The sequence below is a fragment of the Scyliorhinus canicula genome, chromosome 6 (assembly GCF_902713615.1).
Source record: "Scyliorhinus canicula chromosome 6, sScyCan1.1, whole genome shotgun sequence".
In the NCBI taxonomy this organism is placed as follows: Eukaryota; Metazoa; Chordata; class Chondrichthyes; order Carcharhiniformes; family Scyliorhinidae; genus Scyliorhinus; species Scyliorhinus canicula.
Window position 1 is genome coordinate 30,489,188 of NC_052151.1, and position 19,665 is coordinate 30,508,852.

At 46.6% G+C, this 19,665-nt stretch overlaps 1 protein-coding gene across 1 annotated transcript in view; it reads left to right on the forward strand.

Moving 5' to 3' along the window:
* anapc1 (anaphase promoting complex subunit 1) overlaps positions 1–19,665 on the forward strand; it is a 309,365-nt gene that overhangs the window by 233,270 nt on the left and 56,430 nt on the right. The window contains exons 41-44 of the mRNA XM_038799110.1: positions 13,891–13,968; positions 17,828–17,895; positions 18,039–18,177; positions 18,313–18,399. Of these exons, the coding sequence (XP_038655038.1) occupies positions 13,891–13,968; positions 17,828–17,895; positions 18,039–18,177; positions 18,313–18,399 (372 nt within the window). The remainder of the gene's footprint in view (positions 1–13,890; positions 13,969–17,827; positions 17,896–18,038; positions 18,178–18,312; positions 18,400–19,665) is intronic.

The window sequence follows — 19,665 nt, forward strand, 5'->3', positions numbered from 1 at the left end:
GATGGTCCCGGAAAGTTGCTATTCGGTGAAATAAGGATACAGAAGACGAACTGAGGATGGAAATATCTGTGGGCTGTTTTCTAACAAGACTGTAATTCCATGGAAAGTATATAAGATAAGTATATAAGAGATATCACTTTCTGTAGTTAAAGTATGTTGCCTACAAAAAAAGGTGTTTAGTTATTTGTGTTTTTAGTCATTTGTTGCAGTAAAAGTTTTTAAATGTAGAATTTTGTTTGGTCATTCTTTGAGGTAATAACTGGAAGTCTGAATCTCTTTGTGCCTACGGAGATTGCAACACAGGATTGGATTTCAGAATCTTAACAGTGCAGAAGGAGGCCATTCAGCCCATTGAGCCAGCACTGGCAATCTCTCTCCCTCTCTTGACTGCATTACTCTACAGTGAGACCTCGTGGATATGATGGACCAAATGGCCTCTCCTTCTGTGTCAAAACAACTTTAACCATGATCAGCATGGAGCTGTCATTTTGGTCAACTCGATCGATTAGAATATTAGTTCCAGGGTATTAGAAGAAAGTAAGCTGACAGGATATGGCATGGCAAAGTTCAAGCAGTATCTCATTGCAGTCTGATGCGTCTCGTAAGAATGAACAATCAGTCAAGGTACAGATCGCATATGCTGGGCAAATGTGTCTGTCCCCTGTGGAGGAATCTATTAAAATTAAGATTGATTGCCTGATAAATGTATCCTAGAATTCCTGGAAAAAAGAAAGACTACAACAAATTGCTCTTAATGATGGTAGACCTTTGTTAAGTAAAAATACACGTGATGCACATTTACTTGTGTAATTGGCTTGCAAAACATTTTCCACCAAAATTAGTGCCTGGCCACAATGGTGTAACATTAGCCCTAATGTTGCTATGATGTGGACATGCCGGCGTTGGACTGGGGTGAGCACAGTAAGAAGTCTTACAACACCAGGTTAAAGTCCAACAGGTTTGTTTCAAACACGAGCTTTCGGAGCACTGCTCCTTCTTCAGGTGAATGGAGAGGTATGTTCCAGAAACATTTGTATAGACAAAGTCAGAGATGCCAGACAATGTTTGGAATGTGAGCATTTGCGGGTAATCAAATCATTACAGATCCAGAGATAGGGGGTGATCCCAGGTTAAAGAGGTGTGAATTGTCTCAAGCCAGGACAGTTGGTAGGATTTTGCAAGTCCAGGCCAGATGGTGGGGGATGAATGTAATGGGACATGAATCCCAGGTCCCGCTTGAGTCCGCACTCATGTGTGCGGAACTTAGCTATAAGTTTCTGCTCGGCGATTCTGCGTTGCCGCGCGTCCTGAAGGCCGCCTTGGAGAACGCTTACCCGGAGATCAGAGGCTGAATGCCCTTGACTGCTGAAGTGTTCCCCGACTGGAAGGGAACATTCCTGCCTGGTGATTGTCGCACGATGCCCGTTCATTCGTTGTCGCAGCGTCTACTAATGAGGCTAAGCAGTGATTTCTATTGCCGGCCATTGAGAGCTCCACAAGTGCCACGCGTATTAGTCAGTGGTTGATTTACCAGCAGGTGGAGAGAAACACTTGAGGGAAGTTCTCTCATTTTCCATTAGCACAGCAGCTCCACAGATGTGTAATCTCATCTCTTGGGGATCACGGGTTTAGCTGACTGCTGTGTCCTGTACACCGTTTTGACAGAGGTGTGTGCTGTATTTGCTAGCTTTATGTTGTTTATTATTTCAGTGCCACTAATTGTTGTGACTCTGAGCTGCAGTGAAGGCAGAGGTTTTCTTCTCCAGGACAAAGAGAGTAACTCATTGGGAATGCAGTGGCATAGTAGTATTATCACTGGGCTAGTAATCCAGAGAGACCCAGTGTAATGCTCTCGGGACCTGCGTTCGAATCTCACCGGGGCAGATAGTGAAATTTGAATTCAATTAATATCTGGAATTAAATGTATAATGATGGTATGAAACCATTGTTGATTGGTGTAAAAACCCACTTCACTTTAAGGAAGGAAATATGTGGTCCTCATCTGGTCTGGTACATGTACATGTGACTCCAGATCCACTGTGGGTGACTCTTAAATGCCCTCCGAAATGGCCCAGCCAGCTCTGCCCACACCCCTTGAATGAATAAAAAATAAATTGGCTTATTTCTAGACTTCTGAAATTCTTTCATATTGCAGTCCTTTGCAAACGCCAATATCTCGACACTATCAAGTGTTACATTAAAAAGTGCCAACTGAGTAGCCACAATGCACAAGAGTGTTGGGCTGCTGGCTGAGATCGGTATTGAAATCTTCGCACCCTGGTTTCCCCGAAATTGCCTTTTCACAGCTTCCTCTGTGAAGCTGCTGTGAAAGGGAAGATGAGAAAACTGGCTTGTACTTGGTGAATTTCCTGGGTAAATCTGAACAGTGCCAGCTGCTGGCGACTGATCTGTCCACATGCATTTCACGCGAACAACGATGGATAAGAAAAGACTTGCTACTTGGCAATCCGGCCTGTCCCACACATTGCACGGTCTTGTTCGTCATGATATATATTCCTCACCTGATGCAATTTCACCAGATTAAAAACCCAGGCCAATTGGGGGGGAAAGAAGGTTATCAAAAATCTTTTATGACGGGGCTCCCCCTGCCCAAGCAATACCGTGAAACCCCAATTTGATCCTGATTAATGTTGCGCTGTTCCTACCTCGGTAACAAAAGGTGATCGTCTCCCCGGCCAAAAACCTTGCTTTAAGAAACTCACGGTTCACTGCATGAGCAGCAGCCTGTTCTAGATGCCCATTATCCACTATTCTGTGGCATGGAAACTACCACCTGACATCTAGCCTCATAATAATAATAATAATAATCGCTTATTGACACACATAGGCTTCAATGAAGTTACTGTGAAAAGCCCCTAGTCGCCACATTTCGGCGCCTGTTCGGGGAGGCCGGTACGGGAATTGAACCTGCACTGCTGGTCTTGTTCTGCATTACAAGCCAGCTGTTCAGCCCACTGTGCTAAACCAGCCCATTATGCCCATGTTTAAACTTCTAGCCTTTGTGCTCGAAGCTATATATATTTGCGCACAGGGAACCTGCCCTATGCAAACAGGAAGAGCATGGCCACATATTGTGCCTTTTTCAACTGAACAAAAAATCTCTACTCCATGCCCATGGCAATGGCTTGACTAATCAGAGTTAATCTGCCTGGTTTGAATTTAAGCAAAAGCAGGGCAGTTCATTGTTCCCTAGTGTGATCGCCACAACAATGCCTCCAGCAATCAGAGTCCACTTGCCAACTGATCAGCACCCTATTCTCGTGTAGTAGAAATTGTTGTTCCGTTTCAAATCTGGTATTCTTACAAATGTGTCCTGATGAGTGCAAGGCAAAAAAACCTTGACAGCGTGTCTATTGTCAGCAAAACTGAAGTTCTGTGCGACAAGCGGCAAATTAAATTTAAGTTAGGAGAAAGAAAATCAACCAGAGGTTTTTATTGTTTCCAGGGACCCCTGATAGTAATCATGTTCTTTTTATGTTCATGTTTTGAAGACACTTTGTTGTGTTCATCCAGATAAGGGATGTCAGTTCTGGTGGAAATTGGTATTCTCTTACTTCTGTGCCCAATATTATCATCCAGCGTTGTCCGGTCAGGGACCTGTGTTGACTACAAGGAGAGTAGTTATTATCATAGATTGTCATAGAATTTACGGTGCAGAAGGAGGCCATTAGGCCCATCGACTCTGCACCGTCTCTTGGAAAGAGCACCCTACCCAAGGTCAACACATCCACCCTATCCCCCATAACCCAGTAACCCCACCCAACACTAAGGGCAATTTTGGACACTAAGGGCAATTTAGCATGGCCAATCCACCTCACCTGCACATCTTTGGACTGTGGGAGGAAACCGGAGCACCCGGAGGAAACCCACGCAAACACGGGGAGGATGTGCAGACGCCGCACAGACAGTGACCCAAGCCGGGAATCGAACCTGGGACCCTGGAGCTGTGAAGGAATTGTGCTATCCACAATGCTACCGTGCTGCCCCCACAATGCTACCGTGCTTACCACAATGCTACCGTGCTTACCACAATGCTACCGTGCTGCCCATGTTATGGTACACAATGTATCTTGACCTCAAAAGGAACACTCCTACAGCTGTTTAGCCATCATAGCTTTTCCTCATCCAACACAAGAACACAATAATTAGGAGTTGGCCATTTAGCCCCTCCAACCTTCTGTACTATTCAATAGGAACATGGCAGATCTGATTCTGGCCTCAATGCCACTTTCCTATTTGTAACCCCCACACACAAACCACCTCCATGTCCCTTGACTCCCTGGTCAGTCAGAGATCTATCTAACTCAACCTGGAGCTTATTCAATGAGGAAGCGAATTCCACAGACTAAGGACTCTCTCAGAGAAAAATTATTTTCCTTATCTCCGTGTTAAATGGGAGACCCCTAATTTTTCAACGGTGTCCCATATTTCTAGACTCCTCACAAGGGGGAACATCCGCTCAACATCTACTCTGTCAGTTCCCCTCAGGGTCTTGCATGTTTCAGATCACCTCTCATTCTGCTAAACTCCAATGAGTACAGGCTCAATATGCTTAACCTTTCCTCATAAGATAACCCCTTCATCCCAGGGATCAGTTGAGTGAACCTTCATTCCCCAAATTGCCAACTCGTCAGATTGTGTAATCTGCCCTCATGTCCATTTTAAAACTGAGTTGAGAATTCATTCTGGTCGGAGGAGACGCAGACCGAGGAGCTGAAGCGTAAGTGGGAGGAGGAGCTTAGGGGAGAGATGGAGGACGGCATATGGGCGGACGCGTTGAGCAGAGTCACGCGACCGCTACACGCGCAAGGCTCAGCTTGATCCAATGCAAGGTGGTACACCGGGCCCACATGACAGTGGCCCGGATGAGTAGTTTCTTTGGGGTGGAGGGCAGGTGTTTAAAATGTGCGGGAGGACCAGCGAACCATGTCCACATGTTCTGGGCCAGTCCAAAAGTTCGGGGATATTGGCAGGGGTCATGTCCAGAGTATTGAAAACAAGGGTGGCAATGAGTCCAGAAGTGGTGATTTTTGCGGTGTCGGAAGAACCGAGAGTCCAGGAGGAGAAAGAGGCAGATGTTCTGGCCTTTGCCTCCCTGGTAGGCCGGAGACGGATGTTATTAGCTTGTAGCGACTCAAAGCCCCCGAAGTCGGAGGCCTGGTTAAGCGACATGCGACAAAGCTGGCTGTCTCGGCCTGGAGAAGATTAAGTTTGCCTTGAGAGGGTCTGTGTTAGGGTTCGCCTGGAGGTGGCAACCATTCATCGACTTCTTTGCAGAGAATTAATCGTCAGCGCAGGGGGGGGGGGGGGGGGGGGGGGGGGGGAGGGGGGGGGGGGGGGGGGTAGCGTAGAATAGGGGGGTTAAATAGGCAGGTCTTGGAGGGGGGTGTCGGTGTTTGCGCTATGTTTACTGTTCTTTATACACTGGTTTGTAATGCCAAAAAATGCCTCATTAAAATTGTTTTTAAAAAAAAAGAAATCATCTGGTCAACAGAGGAGAAAGTTTGACTGAATTAGAATGTTAGAACATAAGAAATAAAGAGGTGGCACGCCGGCGCAGCGGTTAGCACGGCTGCCTCACGCCGCCGAGGACCTGGGTTTGATCCCACCCCCGGGTCACTGTCCGTGTGGAGTTTGCACATTCTCCATGTGTCTGCATGGCCTGTGCAGGGTAGGTGAACTGGGCACGCTAAATTGCGGCTTAATTAGGTACTCTAAATTTGAAAAATATAAGCTGAGAATAGAGAGCAGAAGCAGACCTTTGTGCGTCTCGAAACTGCTCTGGCTCTCGGTCTGATCAAGGCTTCTGCTCAACTCCATTTTCCAGCCTCCTCTCAAATCCCTTGATTCTCTGAGAAACCTATCTATCTTGGCTGTAAATATAATGATGGAGCACCAACAGCCCTCTGAGGTAGACATTTCCAAGGATTCAGAACCCCCTCTGTGTAGAAATTCCTCCTCTCAGTCCTGTTTTGAAACCCTGGGCCCAGAGGTGAAAGGACAATGTACTTTAATCCATTGCGCTATCCAGTCCCCACTTCATTTTAAACTTACAGTTTTTAGACTTTCTCGCGTACTGTGGAACTGTAAAATGCCACGTGAACAATCATGTGACAATATAAAGAGCAGAACAACTACTCTTACCCAAATAGAGATGAACAGTTCTGAAGGGTTTTACGTTGTAATTGAAGCTTTTGTAAGATCAGTCCTCAATCTGCTCTTGCAATTAAAATAAAATGCGCTTTCATCGTAAGGTGCGAACATTTTCTTTGTCGATGTGAGAGATATTTGCTGAGTACTTCACATTGGTCTTTACTGAGGAGGATATTCGGGAGGAGGTGCGTCCTGTAGTGGTTGAAATGAGCGATATTATGATGGACAGAAGGGACTTTTTAGGCAAGTTAGTTAAACTAAGAGAAGGGCAATGTGCCAGGGTCTGACTGAATACATCCTAGAATCCTGAGTGAGACGAGGGGAGGAAATTACAGAGGCCTTGGAAAGTATTTCGGAGCTCCTTTGATTCTGAATGTGTGGTGGAGAGCTGGCAAGTGGCCAATGCAGTGCTCACTCTTTAAAAGGGAGACAAAACTAATCCAGATAAGTACAGGCCAATTAACTTGGCATCCGTGGCAGGGAATATTTTAAAGTCTTCAAGGCTGAAATCACCATGCATCACGAGAAAAGAGAAAATCGTTCGGTTTAGCCAGCACAGTTTTCAACGGGTTTCAAACGATTATGTTTGGCCAACATGATCGAATTCTTTGAGGAGGCAACAGACGTGGTAGATGAGGGAAATGCAATGGATTTAGCACACGTGGAATTTAGGTACGTATCTTCAACACAAGATCACAAGATGTGACATCACATCTTGATGTGGGGCTGGTTTAGCACACTGGGCTAAATCGCTGGCTTTTAAAGCAGACCAAGGCAGGCCAGCAGCACAATTCAATTCCCCTACCAGCCTCCCCGAACAGGCGACGGAATGTGGGGACTAGGGGCTTTTCATAGTAACTTAATTGAAGCTGACTCGTGCCAATAAGCGATTTTCATTTCATTTCATTTCATCAAGGAGACCTGAAAACTCATGAAGCCAATATTCACTTGCACTTGCTTGAAGGGAGAAAGACGTTTCCAGGAACTAGATTTTCATGCAATGGATGTCTTTCCAGAGGCCTTCATTTTGGGAGTTAGTGATAATGAGATTGCTTACCTTTAAAATGAAATCCTATTGGCCAACTTAAAATCTAAACCTGTCAAATTTAAGCACCAAAGAATGGTAGCTTGGGATGCTTTTGACAATGTTGTGCCACTCAGGTCCTTAACAGACGAGCAGAAGGTCTCCTCCCACCACCCCTACTCCCATCTCAGTTCCAATGATCCTGAAAGGTCCTCTGGGAGCTCCTGTGTGCCAATAAATTGGTTCTTTGAGGATTACATGCATGTACTGTACTTAGATTTCCAGAATACATTTGATATTGTACACCAACGATTATAGCTCATGGCATAGGGGGTGGCATTGCAGCATAGAAGCCCTACAGTGCATAAGGAGGCCATTCAGCCCATCGAGTCTGCACCAACCCTCCTAAAGAGCACACCCCCACCTCACCTTTTGAACACGAAGGGGCAGTTTTATCATAACAGATCCATCTAACCTGCACATCTTTGGACTGTGGGAGGAAACCGGAGCACCCAGAGGAAACCAACGGGAACAACATGCAAACTCCACACTGACAGTGACCCGAGAGCGGAATCGAACCTGGATCCCGGGGGCTGTGAGGCAGCATTACTAACAACTGTGCCGTTGAATGGAAGATTGGCTGGCTGGCTGGCTGGCAGAAAGCAGAACATTCATAAATAGGTCTTTTTATGATTGGCAGGATGTGACGAGTGGAGTCCGTGGGGGTCGATTCTGAGGCCGCTACTTTTTACAATTTATATCAGTGCTTAGGATGAGGGGAGGGAAGGCATGGTCACTAAAGATGAAACAAAAATAAGTAGGAAAGTATGGTTGTGAAGAGGATGTATGGTTGAAATGAAACAAATGAAATGAAAATCGCTTATTGTCACAAGTAGGCTTCAAATTAAGTTACTGTGAAACGCCCCTAGTCGCCACATTCCGTTGCCTGTTCGGGGAGGCTGGTACGGGAATTGAACCGTGCTGCTGACCTGCCTTGGTCTGCTTTCAAAGCCAGCCATTTAGCTCTGTGCCCAACTAGCTGAAGACGGATATAGATGGAGTGAGTGGGTAAAAATCTGACAGATGCAGTTTCATGTGGGAAAATTAGAAGTTCACTTTGGCATGAAGAATAAAAATGCGAAGTATTACTTAAATATCGAACGACTGCAAAATTCTGAGGTGCAGAGGGATCTAGGTTTCAAGTGCTTGAGTCACTATGCAGGTGCGGCAAGTAATTAAGAAGGCTAATGGAATGCTATCTGAGAGGAATTGAACATAAAAATATGTTATGCTTCACTTATATAGGGCATTGGTGAGATACATTTCGAATACTGTGCACAGATTTTGTCTCCTTATTTCAGGGAAGATGTAAGTGCGGTTGGAAGCATTTCAGAGGAGGTTTACTGATTCATGCCTAGAATGAGCGGGTTGTCATAAGGCAAGGTTGGACAGACTGTGTTTGTTTCCATTGAAGTTGAGAATAATGAGGGGTGACTTAATTGAAGAATGTAAATTCCTGAACAGTTTTGACAAGGCGAACATGGGAAGGGTGTCTCCTCTTATGGGTGAGACCAGAACAAGGGGGCACTTGTTTAAAATGAGGGGGTCACACTTTTAGGACACCGATGAGAAAAATATTTTTCACACAGACGCTTGTACGCTTTTGGAACGCTCTGCCTTAGAAGGCAATGGAGGCGGCGTCATTGATTATTTAAGGTAGAGGGAGCTAAATTCTTGTTGGGCAAGGGAATCAAAGATTTTGGGGCTAGATGGGAATGTGGGATTTGGAATGCAAACAGATCGTCTATGACCTTATTGAATGACAGAGCAGGCTCGGGGGTCGAATGGCCAACTTCTGCTCCTATTTCGAATGCTAGTAAGAATGCAGAACTACACTATTTGAAATGTGAACTACAGTATAAGGATATTGTCTTGTTTTCCTGTTAGTGTCCAGCGATGGATTTATGCTCACATTTCAGCATGAAGTGAAGTTGCAAATTTTGAATTATCTTCCCCATGATGAAGCAAAGTTGCTGATACCATCCTGGTGGTTAAATAAATTTCAACACTGACACAGGACTTGTTTTTAGGTTCCTCTGTGGCTTTTCCCCTCACTATCTCTCTAATCTCCTCCAGTACGACAACCCTCCGATATCTGCGCTAATCCAATTCTGCCATTTTGCGTATCCCCAATTTTAATTTCTTTACCATGATTGATGTGGCTTTTTATGATTCATTTGGCTGGGGAAGCAGTTATCGTTTGATGTCAGATTGAACAGTCCACTGCAGTTCGCCTATCACCGCAACCGGTCCACAGCATATGCTATCTCCCTGGCTCTACAAACAACACTCGGACACCTCGACAACAAGGACACCTACGTGAGAGTGCTGTTCATAGATAATAGCTCCGCCTTCAACACCATTATCTCAACAAGACTAATAACCAAACTCTGCAACCGTGGACTTGACCCTCCCTGTGCAGTTGGATCCCTGACTTCCTCACCAACAGACCGCAATCTGTCAGGATAGGCAACAGCACCTCCTCCACAATAGGCCTCAACACCGGGGCCCTGCACGGATGTGTGCTCAGTCCTCTATTGTACTCCCTGTACACACACACACGACTGTGGCAAGATTTAACTCCAACTCAGTCTGTCATTTTGTGGATCATACGACTGTGGTGGGTCGTCTCTCAAACAACGACAAATCAGACGACAGAAGAGAGATAAATCACATGGTTGCATGGTGTACCGAAAACAACCTCTCTCTAAATGTTGGAAAGACCAAAGGAATTGATCATCGACTTTCGGAAGCGTAGCACGACCCCCCCCCCCCCCCCCCCCCCCCCACCCCCCCTGTCTGCATCAATGGCCCCGAAGTGGAGATGGTCGATAGCTTTAAGTTCCTGGGGGTCATCATCACCAACAGTCTGTCCTGGTCCACACGCGTTGATGCAACAGTCAAGAAAACCCAACAACGTCTCCACTTCCTACGGAAGCTAAAGAAATTCGGCATGTCTGCATCGACTCTCACAAACTTCTACAGATGTGCGAAAGAGAGCACCCTAACTGGCTGCTTCACAGCATGGTATGGCAACTGCTCTGTCCAAGATCGCAAGAAACTGCAGAGTGTGGTGAACTCAGCCCAACGCATCACACAAGCTTGCCACCCTCACATTGATTCTGTCTACACCTCCCGCTGCCTCAGAAAGCCAGACAGCATTGTCCGAAACCCCTACCACTCAGGCATTGCCTTCTTCCAGACACTTCCATCAGGCAGAAGGTGCAGAAGTCTGAAGACCCGCACATCCAGACATAGGCACAGCTTCTTCCCCACAACTACTAGACTCCTCAACGACTCCCCCTCGGACTGATCTGTTCCCTGTAAGAATACTATTCACAATGCCCTATGCTGCTCTTGCTCATGCATTTGCTTTGTTTGTCCCCTTGTTCAGCACTATAACCAATCCTTGTTTATGTACCATGTGTCAATGTACTTTTGTCGATTATTCGTTTTTGTTTACTGTATACGTTCTCTTAGGTGCAGAAAAATACTTTTCACTGTACTTCGGTGCATGTTACAAGAAATCAAATCAAATCAAATCAATGGCTTTGGCTGACACAGTGTGAATGAGTGTGCTGCCACAAAAATTTGGTGTCTCTGGGCAGAAGTCCAGTATGTGGGCGACAGTCTGACTTAGTGACCATGGTCACAATTTGTGTTGTTCCTCATATTTCGCTTGTGGTCGGGCTAGGAGGAGAGATAGAGGCGGACCTATGGGCGGATGCCTCCTCATCATGTGCCAGGCTTAGCCTGATACAATTTAAGGTAGTCCACTGGGCACAAATGACAGTGGCCAGGATGAGCAGGTTTTTCGGGGTAGAGGATAGGTGTGCAAGGTGCGCGGGAAGCCCAGCAAACCATGTCCACATGTTTTGGGCATGCCCGAAGCTCAGAGGGTTTTGGCAGGATTTTGCTCAGGCAATATCCACGGTGCTAAAAACACGGGTGGTGCCGAGTCCGGAGGTAGCGATCTTTGGAGTGTCGGAAGATCCAGGAGTTCAGGGGGCGAAAGAGGCTGACGTCTTGGCCTTTGCCTCCCTGGTAGCCCAGAGATGGATCTTGTTAATCTGGAGGGGCTCGAAGCCCCCGAGTGTAGAGACCTGGATTTGTGACATGGCTGGGTTTCTCAGTCTCGATAAAATAAAGTTCGCCTTAAGAGGGTCAATGTTAGGGTTCACCCGGAGGTGGCAGCTGTTTGTCGACTTTCTCGGGGAAAATTAAAAATGTCAGCAGATGCAGTATTCCAGGGCGGTGGGGGGGGGGGGGGGGGATTGTTGTTGTGTGGTTGAGGTGTGTGAAGATTGGGCTGGGGGGGAAATGTTTATTTTACCATGTTGATGTCATTGTTTTTGTTACGGTTATAAAAAATTTCAAATATCTTAATAAAATATTATTAAAAACAAAAAAATATTTTGTTTGTGGAGCAAACGGCCACAGCTTTCCTGACCCATCCTCAAGCACCTGAGGACTGTCCAGACTATCGGTGGAAGGTTCAAACCTGGTGCTTCACCACTAGAGTCAACCAGGCTGTGGTTGGTGACTGCAGGAGGTGCCAACTGTTTGTCGATTGTGAAGTATATTCTAGTCGGGTCTACAGGATTCAGATGTGTCTTGGGGTTTGTTTGACGTCCCGTGACAATGGGAGTGCTTCGTTAGCTGCCAGCTGGTGGGGTTCTTTGAGGATATTTTCCCTGCAGACATCAGTGGGCTGAAAACATGCTTGCACAAGAAACCATTCAAGCTGTATTGGTCTCACTATCCCCAAAATAATCCTCATGGCTCCATCTACCACTTCTGTGTGGTGGCTCCCAGGCCATGTTAAGCCGCAGTATTCTGTCTTCTGTTGGGTAGACCTGGGCGGGTGAATATGTGCACACAAACTGCTGCCCAAAGTGCTCCCCACCAGTTTCCATATGAGATGTACTCTCGTCTTGACCTTGGCGCCAGTGTGCTGGAAATGTTGCTGATGGGTAAATGTGCGGTTTAGAGTGTTGGCAAGGTTTCCCCTTACGTTATCACAGGTTTTGATATGCTTAATTCTGAAGGATAAGGACCGGAACAGTGTGGGTCTTATTGCCCGATCTCACTGCTAAATGTGGACGGCAAACTGCTGGTAAAGATATTGGCCTTGCAGATCGAGGACTGTGTACCAGGGGTGATGGGGGCGGACCAGACGGGATTTGTGACGGGGAGGCATCTGTCGGCGAACGCTAGCCGCTTGCTAAATGTGATTGTGATGCCTCCGGTGGGACAGGAGGTGGAGGTGACGGTCGCTATGCATGCGACGAAAACCTTTGATCGGGTAGAATGGGAATATCTGTGGGAAGTACTGGGATGGTTTGAGCAGGGGTTGGTGGATTGGGCCCAGTTGCTACATAGGGCACCGGTAGCAAGTGTGAGGACGAATCGGGTGAGCTCAGGGTATTCTGGATTGCATCATGAGATAAGGCAGGGATGGTCACTGTCCCCGTTGCTTTTTGCCCTGGCAATAGAGCCATTGGGAATGGCACTGAAAGCGTTGAGGAGTTGGAAAGGGATAGTGCAGGGGTGGGTGGAGCATAGAGTTTCGCTAAACGTGGACGATCTGTTACTCTATATTTTGGACCCGTTGGATAGCATTAGGGGGATCATGAGTTTGGCCGGTTTCCGGATATAAATTAAACATGGGGAAGAGTGAGGTTCTCCCAATTCAAGCAAGGGGAGGGGAGGCTGAGCGAGCTGCCGTTCAAAGTGGTGGGGATGAACCTTAGATACTTGGACATTCAGGTGGCGCGAGGGTGGCAACATTTGCACAAATTGAACCTGGCGCAGTTGGTAGAGCGGATGATGGGGGATTTTAAGAGATGGGACCTGCTCCCGCTATCGTTGGCGGGGTGGGTGCAAACCGTGAAAATTATGGTGCTTCTGAGGCACCTATTCATTTTTCAGAATCTTCTGATTTTTATCCCAAAGGCCTTTTTTTTTAAGGAAAGTTAACGTCCTGATTTTGGAGTTTGTTTGGACAGGGAAATCCCCCCGGATAATGAAGGTGCTGCTGAAGGGGATGTTGGGGGCTTGGGCTGGCCTTGCCAAACAACTGGGCAGCAGGTATAGCCATGGTAAGGAAGTGGGTAGTGGAGGAGGGGACAGCGTGGGACCGGATGGAGGCAGCCTCTTGTGAGGACACTAGCTTAGGGTCAATGTTGACAGTGCCTCTGCCGTTCTCGCCGGCCAGGTTCTCCACAAGCCCGGTGGTCGGGATTTTCATTTTCGCTGTGTTCTTCCAGGAGCCACTCACTGTCTGGGCTCCAGCAGAGGATGAAGGTTTTTGCTGAAGCTTCAGCTGCCAAGGCAATGGAGCTGGAGAATTTCCTCCATAAACCTCTTCACTTCTCAAACTCTCTTTCAAACTTATCTCTTTGACCAAACTTTTGGGTCTTTTGCCCTGACATCTCCTTTAAGTGCCTATTTGACTTTGGTGTTGAATGTTATTTGATAATGCCCTGACCATTTGTTGTGTTAAAAGTGCAGCATAAATATTATTTCATTGTAGATTGTTATTATTGAAATGAAGGCAAAAAATGACTATTATTTAAAACTTGTCAATTGGATATTTCAAAGAAAGATTAGTATCTTTGTTTTTAATGTAGGCTTCTCAATGGTGTGAGGAAATGCCAGTAAACCTCATGGCGCCAAGCCTTCTTCCTGAATTACATTTACTGAAAGAGGTAAAGTAGACCTTCCTTTGTTGGTAAGATCAACATACAAATTTCCAATATGGCATCTAAACATAGGAAACCGGAGAAGGAGGAGGACCTTCAGGCCTGTTCCGCCGTTCATCATGATCATCCAACCAATAACCTGTTCCCACATTCCCCTCAACCTTTGATCCCTTTCGCCCCAATTGAATTCTATATCAACGCTATATCGAATTCCTTCTTGAAATCATACAGGGCTGGATTCTTCGTCAGCTGACGAGGGTTTTGGGGTCCACATGCAACAGATAATCGGGATCGGCATTGGCAGGTACCAACCCCCGCCCCCAAAATCGGGATGTGATGCTCTGACCCCCCCACCCCCAATCGGGATGTGATACTCCGATTTCCCCCCCCCCCCCCCCAATCGGGATGCAATGCTCTGACCCCTCTTCCCCCCCCCCCCCCCCCCCCCCCCCCCCCCCCCACTCACTCCCCCAATCGGGATACGATGCTCGGACCCCCCAACAATCGGGATGTGATTTTCCGATCCCACCCTCCCCCAATCGGGATGCGATGCTCTGACCCCCCAACAATCGGGATGTGATTTTCCGACCCCCCCCCCCACCCCAATTGGGATTCGATGCTCCAACCCCCCACACCCCCATCGGGATGCGTTGCTTCGACCCCCCAACAATCGGGATGTGATTTCCGACCCCCCCACCCCCATCGGGATGCGATGCTCCAGCCCCCCAACAATCGGGAGGTGATTTTCCGACACACCCCCTCCCCCAATCGGGATGCGATGCTCCCCCACCCCCCCCCCCCCCCCCCCCCCCCCCCCCCCATTAGCAGATCCATTAGCTGCAAGACATTCAGAACTTTCTCGTAGTGGGCTGTGATTGACAGCTTCCACAAACCAGCTGCAGCCTTGATTCATTCATCTCCCATCTCCCTTCATGGATCAGTGACTCTTAAGTGGGAAACCCCCAATGTTTACAAACATTGACCACATTAGAGAGAGGTAAGTATATTGAAATCACACACTTGAGCGATTGGAATGCTCTTAGTGGCTGGAATATTTTGATACTCTCTTTGATGTGGTCAATGTTTGTCTCCCTATTACAGGTTTCCTGGGGATGTATCCCTCATTCAGGGCTCCTGCGGCGGAGGGCGGTTGGGGGGGGGGGGGGGGGGGCGGTTGCTGGCCGGGGCACCCCAGTAATTGGGGGAAGGAGGGGGACAACCAGGCAATCTGGGGGTGGGGGGCTTTTTCGGTGGGGGGGGATGTGGGTTTGGGCTGATTTGCAGTGCGAGGGGGGTGTGGACGGACACGGGTCTTTGCTATCAGGCTGCCTGCTGAAAATGGAGGCCCTATGACAGTCTTCCCTCTGGAATCGCTCGTGTTCCACACCATGCATATATTTGTATGGCAAGGGATACGGAATTGCATCCCAATTTGCTCTCCCAGGGCGATTGGAAATGGATGCATTTCTTCACCGACGGGAGAGCATAGTCTCCCAAACAGAGAATCCACCCCACAATGTTTTTTTTTTCATGTATTTTATTACAAACATGTATCAAAGCAGGTTACAGCAAATAAACAAACCAGGAAACACACTTCCTTTCTCAACAATCAGCTATACAGTCTGTACAGATTTCCCCCGCTTTTTCACCCTCCCCAAACTCCTGCGAAGAACAGCTCGTCAAACACGGTCACAAACATCTGCCATCTTTTCCAACACCCCCCCCCCCCCTTTCTCAACAATCCCCCCCCTGCTGAGCTCCTGAACTCATACTTTATCTTCTCTAATCGCAGGAAGTTGTACAGGTCAACCAACCATGCCGCTACCCCCGGTGGCGATGCGACCACCACTCCAGCAAAATTCGCCGCCGTGTAATCAGAGAGGCGAAGGCCACAAAATCAGCCTCCCTCCTCCCCACAGAATCACACGCACATGTTTTGGCGTTGCGCAAGATTCTGGGCGGGAGTGTTCGCTGTCTTAGCCAGGATAGTGGAGGAGGAGGTGGACCCGGATCATTTGGTGGCGATATTTGGGGTCTCCGAGAAGCCGGAGCTCAAGGAGAGGAGGAAGGCCGAGGTCGTGGCCTTCGTCTCTCTGATTGCACGGCAGCGAATTTTGCTGGAGTGGCGGTCGGCATTGCCACCGGGGATAGCGGCTTGATTGGGTGACCTGTACGATTTCCTGCGATTAGAGAAAATAAAGTATGAGTTAAGGGGCTCTTAAGGAGGGTTTCAGGAAAGGTGGGGGATGATTGTGACCGTGTTTGAGAGGGGTGGGGGGAGGGTGAAAAAGGGGAAAAATCTGTACAGACTGTATAGTTGATTGTTGGGAAGAAAGTTTCCCGGGGTGTTTATTCGCTGTAACCTGTTTTGATACATGTTTGTAATAAAATACATTTATTAAAAATACCTATCTGCCCTCATACATCAGTCCTGCCATCCAAGGAATCAGTCTGGTAAACCTTTGCAGCTCTCCCTCTATAGCAAGAACATCCTTCCTCAGATAAGAAGACCACAATTGCACTCAGTACTCCAGTTGTGGCCTCGCCAAGACCCTGTAAAAACTGCATCAAGTCATCCATGCTCCTGTACTCTAATCCTCTCACTATGAAGGCCAACACACCATTTGCCTTCTTTACCGCATGCTGCACCTGCTTATCTTCTGCAACTGGTGTACTCGGACACCCCATCACGTTGCACATTCCCCTCTCTCAATCTATAGCCATTCAGATAATAATTTGTCTTCCTGTTTTTGCTACTCAAGTGAATAACTTCACATTTATCCAAATTATACTGCATTTGTCACTCACTAAACTTGTCCAAATCACACTGCAAGGTCTCTGCATCCTCCCACCCAGCTTTATGTCATCTGCAAATTTGGAGACATTGCATTTAGTTCCCTCATCTAAATCATTAATACATATCGTGAATAGCTGGGGTCCCAGCACCGACCCCTGTGGTACCCAACAAGTCACTCCCTGACGCTTGGAAAAATACCCGTTTATTCCAACTCGTTGTTTCCTGTCCGCCAACTAGTTTTCTATCCACCTCAATCCCCCAATCCCATGCGCTTTAATTTAACACATTAATCTCTTCTGCGGGACTTTGTCGAAAGCCTTTTGAAAGTCCAAATAAATCACATACACTGACTCCCAATCATCAGCACTCCTAGTTACATCCTCGAAGAATTCCGGTACATGTGTCAAGCATGATTTTCCCTTTCAGAAATCCATGCTGTCTCTGTCTGATTCTGCCACTGTTTTCCACGTGCCCTGCTATTAAACCTTTTACAACAGACTCTAGAATTTCCCCCATTTCCAATGTCAGGCTGACTGGTTTTTAATTCCCTGTTTTCTCTCTACCTCCCTTTTTAAACGATTGCTTACAGCACTCAATTCCGTATTTATATTTTTATTGGCTGTTCACTGGATTAAATACGAAATTCGCAGCTAACAATAACATTGGGAAAATATTTGCTTTTTTCCATTCGTTGCCCAATTATATGGGAATAGGTTTATATTTCACATGGTAAAATAGCCTTCTAATTCTTAGCTTCATAAATGAGCAGACCCTTTAGTGGTAGGGTATCAAGATGGGGAGAGCAAAACTAAGATAAACTAACATGGTCCACTTATTCTTTTTATATAGGTCTCTCATTTGGTTCCGCTCAAAAGGCGGCATTTTGATTGACTTCCGAGAGGCAAATCAAACTAAACATGGTTAATTTGGAAATTTCTTAAGTGGCACAGTACGAGATCACCGCATGTCCCGCATACAATCCAATCATAAAGTAATAATCGGGACAGGTTAAGAGAAATGAGCAGCCTCCACATTAAAGACAATTGACAAGATCTTTATCCTTTACAGATCAAAGTCAAAGGTCCCAAGTATTGGGAGATTATGATGGATCTTTCTAAAGGACCACAAGGTTTGCAGTGAGTATTCTTGCATTGTAATTCTTTGTCTGTACCTTGTCCTGTCCGTTCGTTGAGTGCAGAAATACTTGAAAGCTGTAATTTTGTGCTGTCTGCACCGATTGATTTGCCGCCGCCCAATTCTCATGGACTCTTTATTTCAGATCAATTCTGTCGAAAGATGGTTTTCTTTATGTCAAGCTCCGAGCGGGACATCTCTCCTACACAGAGGATCCAAAAGGCTTCCGCAGTCTTTTAGCTCAGACATTCACTCACAGAAATCCCGAGTTCCTTTCTATCAAGGTACAACCACGAAGACTGCTTCCTTCTCACCTACTCCTGCGTCCGGGTGACAAAAGTGCTCAGCACTTCATTTAGTTTTTTGGCTCCTGTGTGTCAATTAGATTTTTAAAACCCCCCACTGTTCTTCCTTTACAGCCTGAAGCTGTTTCAGCTTTTACCTCAGACCCGGCTTTGCTGTCGTTTGCAGAGTACTTCTGCAAACATTCAAAGAAAGAGGGGCAGGTAAGCATTCCTTATTGCAGTGGCACTATCACATGACACTCTATTGCTCTGTATACGTTTCATTGCCGGGCTGCGTAGTCCTACATCGGAAATAAAGTCTGCCCAAACTTTTAACCCGCCACAACTCTTGTTTTCTGACGTTGGGTTGAATATTTGCCAAAGCAGTTAGTTATGATCAACAAAATGTTGACCTGTTCTTAGACTTCATTACAGCGAGGGACAGAATGTGTTTCACTAATTCAGCCAAAATCCGTTTTAACAGTTAACGTAAGAAATAGTGGCTTATTTGCTGCAGTTTGGTAAGAAACTATTGGTTGGAAATGAAACAAATACTGAAGTCAGAGCCAACACAAGGCAACTGAACCTCCTGAATCAGATATCAATCAGCTTGAGGAGATGAGAGTAGTTTCACCTTCTGGAGATAACGCAATAGATGTCCTCAGCACGTTTGTTATGAGTGTGATAGTTGTGTACTTGAACATTTGCAATTTCTCTTGTCTCGTTTTCTCCCACGTTCTTAATGTGAATATTTTTCTTTGGGCAATTCTGGACTTGGTATAAGAGTAGAAATTATTCTCATAGTCAGTTAATGCAGTACAGTGTGACACTCACAGTCTGTTACTGGAGTACAGTGTGACTCTCACAGTCTGTTACTGGAGTACAGTGTGACTCTCACAGTCTGTTACTGGAGTACAGTGTGATTCTCACTGTCTGTTACTGGAGTACAGTGTGACTCTCACGGTCTGTTATTGGAGTACAGTGTGACTCTCACAGTCTGTTACTGGAGTACAGTGTGATTCTCACTGTCTGTTACTGGAGTACAGTGTGACTCTCACAGTCTGTTACTGGAGTACAGTGTGATTCTCACTGTCTGTTACTGGAGTACAGTGTGACTCTCACAGTCTGTTATTGGAGTACAGTGTGACTCTCACAGTCTGTTACTGGAGTACAGTGTGACTCTCACAGTCTGTTACTGGAGTACAGTGTGACTCTCACAGTCTGTTACTGGAGTACAGTGTGACTCTCACAGTCTGTTATTGGAGTACAGTGTGATTCTCACAGTCTGTTACTGGAGTACAGTGTGATTCTCACTGTCTGTTACTGGAGTACAGTGTGATTCTCACTGTCTGTTACTGGAGTACAGTGTGATTCTCACAGTCTGTTACTGGAGTACAGTGTGATTCTCACGGTCTGTTACTGGAGTACAGTGTGATTCTCACAGTCTGTTACTGGAGTACAGTGTGACTCTCTCAGTCTGTTACTGGA